The sequence below is a fragment of the Haliotis cracherodii genome, unplaced genomic scaffold, assembly GCF_022045235.1.
Source record: "Haliotis cracherodii isolate W230 unplaced genomic scaffold, xgHalCrac1.p SCAF_20, whole genome shotgun sequence".
NCBI lineage: Eukaryota > Metazoa > Mollusca > Gastropoda > Lepetellida > Haliotidae > Haliotis > Haliotis cracherodii.
Genome location: NW_027266276.1, coordinates 5,048,202 through 5,060,021, shown reverse-complemented (window position 1 = coordinate 5,060,021; position 11,820 = coordinate 5,048,202). Strand labels below are relative to the sequence as shown.

Genomic DNA, 11,820 nt, shown 5'->3' with positions numbered 1-11,820 from the left:
ATGCCGTTTAAAACATTGCAAATCGACAATGTCTACGTTTTGGTTCGGACACCAATAGATCAGACACAGTTGGTTCGGTCACCCATAGATCAGACACAGTTGGTTCGGTCACCCATAGACCGGACACAGTTGGTTCGGACACCCATAGACCTGACACAGATGGTTCGGACACCAATAGACCTGACACAGTTGGTTCGAACACCAATAGACCAGACACAGATGGTTCGGACACCCATAGACCTGACACAGTTGGTTCGAACACCAATAGACCTGACACAGTTGGTTCGAACACCTATAGATCAGACACAGATGGTTCGGACACCCATAGACCTGACTCAGTTGGTTCGAACACCAATAGACCTGACACAGATGGTTCGGACACCAATAGACCTGACACAGATGGTTCGGACACCCATAGACCTGACACAGATGGTTCGGACACCAATAGACAAGACACAGATGGTTCGGATACCAAAAGATCAGACACAGATGGTTCGGACACCAATAGACCAGACACAGATGGTTCGGACACCCATAGACCTGACACAGATGGTTCGGACACCAATAGACCAGACACAGATGGTTCGGACACCCATAGACCTGCCACAGATGGTTCGGACACCCATAGACCAGACACAGATGGTTCGGTCACCAATAGACCAGACACAGATGGTTCGGACACCCATAGACCTGACACAGATGGTTCGGACACCAATAGACCAGACACAGTTGGTTTGGACATCCATAGATCAGACACAGTTGGTTCGGTCACCCATAGATCAGACACAGTTGGTTCGGTCACCCATAGACCGGACACAGTTGGTTCGGACACCCATAGACCTGACACAGATGGTTCGGACACCAATAGACCTGACACAGATGGTTCAACACCAAAAGACCAGACACAGATGGTTCGGACACCCATAGACCTGACATAGTTGGTTCGAACACCAATAGACCTGACACAGTTGGTTCGAACACCTTTAGATCAGACACAGATGGTTCGGACACCCATAGACCTGACTCAGTTGGTTCGAACACCCATAGACCTGACACAGATGGTTCGGTCACCAATAGACCAGACACAGATGGTTCGGACACCAATAGATCAGACACAGATGGTTCGGACACCAATAGACCAGACACAGAGGGTTCGGACACCCATAGACCTGACACAGATGGTTTAGACACCAATAGACCCGACACAGATGGTTCGGTCACCCATAGACCAGACACAGATGGTTTGGACACCAATAGACCAGACACAGTTGGTTCGGACATCCATAGACCAGACACAGATGGTTCGGACACCAATATACCAGACACAGTTGGTTCGGACACCAATAGACCAGACACAGATGGTTCGGTCACCCATAGACCAGACACAGATGGTTCGGACACCAATAGACCAGACACAGATGGTTCGGACACCAATAGACCAGACACAGTTGGTTCGGACACCAATAGACCAGACACAGATGGTTCGGTCACCAATAGACCTGACACAGATGGTTGGACACCAATAGACCAGACACAGTTGGTTCGGACATCCATAGACCAGACACAGATGGTTCGGTCACCCATAGACCAGACACAGTTGGTTCGGTCACCCATAGACCAGACACAGATGGTTCGATCACCCATAGACCAGACACAGATGGTTCGGACACCCATAGACCGGACAGATGGTTTGGACACCAATAGACCTGTCACAGATGGTTCGGTCACCAATAGACCAGTCACAGATGGTTCGGTCACCCATAGACCAGACACAGATGGTTCTGTCACCCATAGACCAGATACAGTTTGTTCGCACACCCATAGATCGGACACCGTTGAGACGGACACCATTTGACCGGACACAGTTGGTTCGGACACCCATAGATCGGACACAGTTGAGACGGACACCCATAGACCAGACACGGTTTGGACAACGACAGAGCAGAAACTCTTAATTATACAAGGTATATTTACAACGACATGCAATGCCCAAGCTATATTTACAAAGACATGCAATGCACAAGGTACGTTTACAACTTTCTTAATGCCCCCTCCATTGTGTAATGGCGTCTGGAGAGCGCTTTGGGGGCGTCTGGGGAACGTCATATAAAAAAACCCTTCAAATATGGTACATGCTGTTACCCTGCCTGACGTTCGGCTTTAAGGGGATAATAATAAAAGCGTCAAAAATCATTTCCATAATCATAAGAAATCTCCACTAAAAGTTTGTTGTACGATTCCCACAATATCATAAGCCTGTGTTTATGAATCACTATAAAATAGTGATGATAGCAGGTGATACGAAAAGGACTAATGGATCGTGCCCCACCGGTGGCACCCGTTACAAACACATGCAAAGGCATGTCAACTGTTCACCTGAAACAAAAACACGGGAACGTGTGGTACAAGTCAAAATAGGGAATTGCATCGGATATCATTTTTGTCACTGATGTATCAAATTTGTAAATGTCTTGCACATGTCTACAATCACACTTTTTGAAAGTTTAACGGAGCCTGTGACAACCTGTGAGCTCAAACTATGACCAGTTTTCCCTCAAACTATGACCAGTTTTCTCTCAAACTAGGACCAGTTTTCCCTCAAACTATGACCAGTTTTCTCTCAAAGTATGACCAGTTTTCTCTCAAACTATGACCAGTTTTCTCTCAAACAGAAGCATAATGGCGGTTATATGTATAAGACAAATTGGTAGATTCCAGCGAAAAATCGGTACCATTTCTCAAGTACCCGTAAAACCTCACGCGTAGGAATGGTATAAAATGCAATGGATCGTTGCCAAAACATCCCAATAATGAAAAATATGTGCCACCTTTTACTGCACAAAACGAGAGAGACGCTTGTAGGAGTGAGTGAGTATGGTTTTACACAGCTTTTAGCAATATCCCAGCAATATCAGGGCGGGGTACACCAGAAATGGGCTTCACACATTGTACCCATGTCGGGAATCGAACCCGGGTCTTCAGCGTGACGAGCGAACGCTTTAACCACTAGGCTACCTGACCGCCCCGACGCTTGTAGGAAACATGATATCCGGTCTAGATTGTAAGGACTCAGTCGTTAAACCCGTAACTATCGTTCGGAATACCCAAGTTTTCGAGATTGCATGATTAGAAATCACATTCCGACTGTCACTTTCATAATCTGGTAAGCGACGCACTGATTGGTTGGATGAAAGGTCGTTCTGACGTGACCCCTAATGGGATGTCTTCAGATCTTTGTTTAGCGGTAGCGAGAACTAAGATCTGATTTTAATGAGATTGGCCGTAAAAGGCGACTATGCTTGTCGTAAGAGGCGACTAACGGGATCGGGTGGTCAGGCTCGCTGACTTGGTTGATGCATGTCAGCGTATCCCCTTTATGTAGATCGATGCCCATGATGTCAATCACTGGCTTGTCCCTTATACCGGGAGGGTAACGAAGGTGTCAAGCAATGGGGGGAGGGGGGGGGGGGGGGGGGGGGGGGGGGGAGTTTGGACTATAAACAACCAAGGATGGTCACTCTCAATCAACGTTACTACCAAAACTCGACATTGTACGAGCGCCTCAGTCAAATTGCTGCCACTTATTATCATCAGAATTAGAGTTACAATATACACTGCCACATAACAATAGATAACAAAAAAATGAAAGCAAATGTCATCTCAAGTTTACTGAGAAAAACAGTAGACTAAGGCGCCGCAGTTCGCTGTGCAGAGTTGCGTCCCTTGGGCATGCCAGAACCCTATGATCGTGGGTTTGAAACCCGGTTCGCCTCCATTATCTTTCTAGGTTTGACAGCACCATATCCGTGTATTTGTGACCTGCATCCCTCCCGGTTACCTCCCACATCAAGCTGGCGCGTCGTGATACGCGGAAAACTGTTAAAATTCTGTTAATCAAAGCTCACTCACCCTTTCAATTATTCTGTTGCAAAGAAATCATATGGTAAAACAATTCAATCAAGTCAAACCACGTGTGACCTTGGACATTGCCACGTCGTACTATAAAGAACAATAAACAATCCATGAAACAATAACCCTTATGAAACCCCAGCAGTGCCGCTGTGACAGAAACTGCTACTTAGCTGTGAGTTCGAATCCCAGATTCGCCCAGATTATGATCCGTGGTCTGTCTGCACCATATTCGTAGTAATGTGATTCCCTACAGTGGAAAGAGCACGGCGTCTCCTCCCACCGCTAAACTCAAGCACTCACCTCTGTAACCTTATTTGCTTACTGTTCTGTCAACGCCGTCTTCAACTCCCGAAGCAACAACTTCATCGTCCACTGTCGTCGACGATCTGTGGCGATGTTGAAGCATGGAGTCTAATAAACCCTCTTGTACAAACTCCCGATCTGAGCACCAAATGCATGGCTGTCCCAGTATTGATTTTACCTGAGTGCTATACGAATTCAGACATAGATCAAGGTGAGAATTAAACAATGACATCGCGTGTTGACAAATTGATATTAGTAATGAACCAGATTAAGAAGGCACGGGGATGCTGCGCTGACATCCGATACCTTCATCTTCTACATCTCCATCACAAAAATATGATAAACACCAGAATAAGATGGGGTTAAAATAGTCGTGGAGCTATGTATGTCGTAACTTCCAAACTATAGGATGGGAATGCAATAGTCGTGGAGCTATGTATGTCCGATGCAATTCCCTATTTGTTCCCGTAACAATTGACTTGCCTTCATGTGTTTGTGACGGGTGCCACTGGTGAGGCAGAATACGTCACCTTTTCTCGAACACCTGGCATCATCACTATTTGATAATGATTCATAAACTCATGCTTTGGTTATAGTCGGAATCGTATAATGGATTCTGCTTTTAGTGAGTGAGTGTGAGTGAGTGAGTTGGGTTTAACGCCGCTTTTAACAGTATTCCATTCTTCTTTTAGTTGAGATTTCTTATGGTTAATATGGAAATGGCTCAATTGTTGTATAGCTACACTGGTCATGCACGGAACACATCCTCAGATAACTTCCCGACACAAACTTCCTGCTGAACTGGCGTACCTGCGACCTATTTTCTTTGTCCTGAAATGAAGATAAACAATCTCTCAGATCGGTTAGTGTGAATGCGATCTATTCAGTGCTACTTGTGTCGAGTGGATTTATACTCCTTGCCCTTCACCTGGAAACGGAGATTTTTTATTAACGTTCTCTTCGGTATTCTTCGCATGGTGGTAACATTATCGTCTCGAGTGTCATGATAATTTATCTCCTTGTTTTAGGGGAAAGAATTTAAATACTCAGTTTTATACATTTTATATCATTTATAATTGCTTGATTTCACCAGTGACAACGCCCTGCTATCGATAGGACAATGTTTGTTTGTTTAACACCGCACAGAGGTGAGGTGAAATGTAGTTTATATAGCGACGTGCATGCACGTGTGTGTATGTGTGTCGGTGGCTGCTTGTATTTGTCCGGACCAATTTCAGTTTTATAGTGCTAGCTCACTGAGATACCATGCCGCAGTTGAACATGAATACCCCACTCAGCGACAGTATATACTGACTCCGAGCCGACCAGTCCTTGTTTAGCCCCTTAATGCCGAGCGCCAGACAGGGTAACAACAAGTGCCATCTTTTAACGTCTTTTCGGTATGACGTGGCCGGGGATCGAAACCCGGACCTTCCGCTCTCCGGGTGGACGCTCTACCACTAGACCACGGAGGAGGTTTAACACCGTACTAGGAATATTACAGCTTATGACGTTGATCTGTAAATAAGTCTTGACAATCTAGTGATTGATATAAGGAACAGTGTGATGAGCGAGGATGTTGAGTTCAAAGGAGAAGTACCTGTCAACCCAACCCTTCACATTCGTGACCAACTCGTGTTATTCCGGGACAAGCCGAATAGCGACTCGTGCCCCTCACATGGCCATTTTTGCGACCGGGTTCCGTCTTAGCGCAAACGGGCATACCTAAAACAATTGTCAACTCGTTGCGTAATGGTTCACATATCTTTCCCCATATATAATATATATTTCAGATGCAATTTAAAGTACATCGGGACATACGAAATTATACAGTATGATTGAACACATTTAACTGTGCCTTGGGTATATTTTTAGATGCAAGCCATATATAAAATCAAAAAACATTTCTGATTGGTTTGTCGCATTTTCGCGCATAACATTCATCGATAGGGGGACGAGTCTTCTTGCAGGTTACGGAAAGGGGCACAGGGTGGTCGGGCAGCCTAATGGTTAAAGCGTTCGTCGTCACGCCGAAGACCTTGGTTCGATTTCCGACATGGGTACAATGTGTGAAGCCCATTTCTGGTGTCTCCCGCCGTGATATTTCTTGAATATTGCTAAAAGTGCCGTAAAATCATACTCACTCACTCTGCGCGCCACTCTGGAGTACTGCTCTGAACCAGATGGCGGGCGAGTGACAGAATATGATCCAGATATAGAGACCGCCGATATATGACCAGCCACACATTTACTTTCTCTCCGTACAGTACATTTTTTTGTGGTAAAAAATTGTTTCTTGATAACTCCACATATCCACATCAAACTAGGAAACAGCATGCATGATATGCACGTGCAGCACATGGCGTCTTTAGTTCGCTTGGATAAGTTCGCTGATCTAATACTGATCTCCCATTGGACAAAGACTATAACAGCCTTTCCCGCACAGATGGAAGGTGAAAATATACAGACTCTGCTTTCTGTCATCACAAAATTTCATTTCAGTTGTACAGGATTAACCGATTAAGATTATCCACCTCTTTTGACAAATCATGAAACAGATCAAAGGACAGGTATTTTTACACCTGAAACAAAAATCACAATTAATCAGATAATTACAAGTATCTTTTTTGGATAAAACTTTACTTCGAGTATTCCTTTCAAATTGGCCCAATAAAAGAACACCCGTTAGAAGCTATATGGACGCTCGAGTTATGAGGTTAAATGTTCGGTAATTACAGCCTCTCACGTTATTGGTCATGGTAATTAAGGGATAATTACAGGGGGTGGTGCCGCACTGTGTCCCTGAGCCATCACAGGTAACCGAGGCGTGAACACCCCTCTTACTCTCTAATTATCCATTTAGCTTTTCTTGTCGATATATTTGTTTTAAGAGGAAATGAGGAAGTTCAATGCTTGGTTTGAATGAAAAGCTTAACTTTATTTGATGGTGCATGTTAAATGTTTGACAGCCTGAAGTTACACTTACGAAAGTGGCATTGATGAGCCAGTGTTCCTGGGGATCCATCTCCTGTGTGTGTGTGTGTGTGTGTGTCTGTATATGTGCGTGAGGGCTGTTTCGGGTGTTTTTGCTATATACATGACAATATTTTAATGGATAAAAACTTTTTATTCGTGACCCGTGAAGATCCGGGGTAGAATAGATATTCAGCAACCCATGCTTGCCGTAAAACGCGACTATGCTTGTCGTAACAGGCGACTAACCCGATCGGGTGGCCAGGCTCGTTGACTTGGTTGATCCATGTCATCGATCCCACATTGCGAGGACCGATGCTCATGATATCAATCGTTGTATTGTCTGGTCTAGACTCAATTATTTTACAGACCGCCGTCATATAGCCGGAATATTGCTGAGTGCGGTGTTAAACAACAAACCAACCAACCCTTTATCAGGTGAATACTGATGAATATATATGCTGTTTGCACAAGGTAGGATTAATCTACAAAAATAACAAAAAATGACGAAGCCAGTGAGAGTAACAGGAGAGAAGCCAGTGAAGGTGTGGTCACCATGGTAACACTAACAATAAGCCAATCAAGATGTCCATATGTGGTTGATGATATGATTATAACACAGTGGAGTACATGCTGGGTGGGTAGATACCTTGGTCTCTGTCAATCTATGGCTTCTTTCGCTGGATTTCATTGGTTCCTTGAAGTTTTCTCTTTTTCCAGCGACTGATGTTGGTATGGAGAATCTTGGTTTGTGGTCAGGTAATATGGTGGTCAGGAGATTTGATGAGATGGCCCAAAAGGGAAAATTTCATGTCAAATCTTTCAAAAGAGGTCTTGTGTTCTTTTATTCTGGTGGCTGTGGGGCGTGAAGTCTCTCCTTTTTCCTACTCGAAAAGTTTATACACGATTATATCAATGATGATCATGTCCCAATTCAACGACCGAGCTATCTGTGGCAGTATCACCTTGAATACAACATGTCCGGAGGGTGTATTTTTGCAGAATCCCGGTGTCGGGTGGCGAGTGGCTGAGTGTCCTATATTCCAGCTACGTGCCTGCGGCATCTCAATAAAAGCGAGTGATGAGTGAATATGGTTTTACGCCGCTTTTAGCAATATTCCAGCAATATCATGACACCACAAATGGGCTTCATACATTGTACCCATGTGGGAAATCGACCCGGGCCTTCGGCGTGACGAGCGAACGCTTTAACCAGTAGGCTACCCGCCCGCCCAATATATCTTCTAGGAGAGCACAGGGATGATATTAGTTGCTTATTATTGGCCGAGATAATGATAAGGCTCAGGTCATGAAATAATTTGAACTCACATTCTTGCAGTACTACAAGATATACTGCCTGGGAAGATTCCTTCAGGTACTCAAAATATGCTATTTCAGTATCCCATTATCTTCAGTGGACATGTCACAGACATTTAAACATAATCCACGTAATTCCCACCCAATATATACATACAATGGAGGATATGAGAAAGTCAATAAAAGTGAAAAGGCCAGTGCTTGGGGTCTTTGGAGTCCAGCAGTCTAAGTACGCTGGTCACAAACACATCCTGCGACCATCCTGGAGATCTGAGGACACCACCCTAGTCTCACACAGCATCAGTAAACCCAGATCCTTTACTCCGATGCCTGTGTGAGTGGACATCTGAGGACACCACCCTAGTCTCTCCCACAGCATCAGTAAACCCAGATTCTTTACTCCGATGCCTGTTTGAGTGGAGATCTGAGGACACCACCCTAGTCTCACACAGCATCAGTAAACCCAGATCCTTTACTCCGATGTCTGTGTGAGTGGAGATCTGAGGACACCACCCTAGTCTCTCACACAGCATCAGTAAACCCAGATCCTTTACTCCGATGTCTGTGGGAGTGGAGATCTGAGGACACCACCCTAGTCTCACACAGCATCAGTAAACCCAGATCCTTTACTCCGATGTCTGTGTGAGTGGAGATCTGAGGACACCATCCTAGTCTCTCACACAGCATCAGTAAACCCAGATCCTTTACTCCGATGTCTGTGCGAGCCGAGATCTGAGGACACCACCCTAGTCTCTCACACAGCATCAGTAAACCCAGATCCTTTACTCCGATGCCTGTGTGAGTGGAGATCTGAGGACACCACCCTAGTCTCTCACACAGCATCAGTAAACCCAGATCCTTTACTCCGATGTCTGTGCGAGCCGAGATCTGAGGACACCACCCTAGTCTCTCACACAGCATCAGTAAACCCAGATCCTTTACTCCGATGCCTGTGTGAGTGGAGATCTGAGGACACCACCCTAGTCTCTCACACAGCATCAGTAAACCCAGATCCTTTTCTCCGATGCCTGTGTGAGTGGAGATCTGAGGACACCACCCTAGTCTCTCACACAGCATCAGTAAACCCAGATCCTTTACTCCGATGCCTGTGTGAGTGGAGATCTGAGGACACCACCCTAGTCTCTCACACAGCATCAGTAAACCCAGATCCATTACTCCGATGTCTGTGTGAGTGGAGATCTGAGGACACCACCCTAGTCTCTCACACAGCATCAGTAAACCCAGATCCATTACTCCGATGTCTGTGTGAGTGGAGATCTGAGGACACCACCATAGTCTCTCAATCAGCAACAGTAAACCCAGATCCTTATCCTTACTATATTATATATCTGTTATGGTAGAGGGTGTTACACTATCATTTTCTTATATATAAGTGTTATGGTGGAGGGTGTTACACTGTCATTTCCATACTATATATCTGTTATGGTGGAGGGTGTTACACTGTCATTTCCATATTATATATCTGTTATGATGGAGGGTGTTACACTGTCATTTTCATATTATATATCTGTTATGGTGGAGGGTGTTACACTATCATTTCCATATTATATATCTGTTGTGGTGGAGGGTGTAACACTATCATTTCCATATTATATATCTGTTATGGTGGAGGGTGTTACAGTATCATTTCCATACTATATATCTGTTATGTCGGAGGGTGTTACACTATTATTTCCATACTATATATCTGTTATGGTGGAGGGTGTTACACTGTCATTTCCATATTATATATCTGTTATGGTAGAGGGTGTTACACTGTCATTTCCATATTATATATCTGTTATGGTGGAGGGTGTTACACTGTCATTTCCATATTATATATCTGTTATGGGGGAGGGTGTTACACTATCATTTCCATACTATATATCTGTTATGGTGGAGGGTGTTACACTGTCATTTCCATACTATATATCTGTTATGGTAGAGTGTGTTACACTGTCATTTCCATACTATATATCTGTTATGGTAGAGAGTGTTAAACTGTCATTTCCATACTATATATCTGTTATGGTAGAGGGTGTTAAACTGTCATTTCCATATTATATATCTGTTATGGGGGGAGGGTGTTACACTATCATTTTCATATTATATATCTGTTATGGTGGAGGGTGTTACACTGTCATTTTCTTATATATGAGTGTTATGGTGGAGGGTGTTACACTGTCATTTCCATACTATATATCTGTTATGGTGGAGGGTGTTACACTGTCATTTCCATATTATATATCTGTTATGGTGGAGGGTGTTACACTATCATTTCCATACTATATATCTGTTATGGTGGAGGGTGTTACACTGTCATTTCCATATTATATATCTGTTATGGTGGAGGGTGTTACACTGTCATTTCCATACTATATATCTGTTATGGTGGAGGGTGTTACACTGTCATTTCCATACTATATATCTGTTATGGTGGAGGGTGTTACACTGTCATTTTCATATTATATATCTGTTATGGGGGAGGGTGTTACACTGTCATTTCCATATTATATATCTGTTATGGGGGAGGGTGTTACACTATCATTTTCATATTATATATCTGTTATGGGGGGAGGGTGTTACACTATCATTTTCATATTATATAATTGTTATGGTGGAGGGTGTTACACTATCATTTCCATACTATATAATTGTTATGGTGGAGGGTTTTACACTATCATTTCCATAATTTTATTATTTATCTGTTATGGTAGAGGATGTTATACTATCACTTCCATACTATATATCTGTTATGGTGGAGGGTGTTACGCCATCATTCAAGTTAACGATACTATAACAGAGACCCTAAACGTCATCGCCAAAGAATTATGAGCTCTAAACAGATTTCATTGAGCGTAAGGCAAAATTGCCGCGAAAATATTATGAATGGATCACTGAAAATCAGAATTGACATGGTAAGCACTTCCTGCCCTTACGATGTCACCCGCTAATCACAAAATATTCATAAAAAAAGTAGGTGTTGTTGCTGCGGAAACGCCCTACTCATCAGAACCTTCAATATTTCTCGGCATTCGTGTATGACATTCCTGTTTTATATAAGACCAACATAACTGATTCTCATGGATCAAAGCATGTGCTCAACTTCCGCATGTATTATGTATTCCAGAAACATTCTTGTTACCTGGAAGCAAGTTTAGAATAAACGGGTATGTTTGTTTTCTTACAGATAAAACAACAACAACTTGAAAGTGAAAAACCCATGTACGTGTGGAAGCGCACGGGTACTTGTGACATTTCTTGTAAAGACCACGATTCAGCATTTGAAAGTGATGCAGTCCAACTATTTAATTA

At 43.6% G+C, this 11,820-nt stretch overlaps 1 protein-coding gene across 1 annotated transcript; it reads left to right on the top strand.

The window, feature by feature from the left end:
- On the top strand, window positions 1-927 carry LOC139470456 (uncharacterized). Its single transcript, XM_071252862.1, has one exon. The coding sequence runs from the start codon at window positions 1-3 to the stop codon at window positions 925-927; it is 927 nt and encodes a 308-aa protein (XP_071108963.1).
- Window positions 928-11,820: the final 10,893 nt, after the last annotated feature.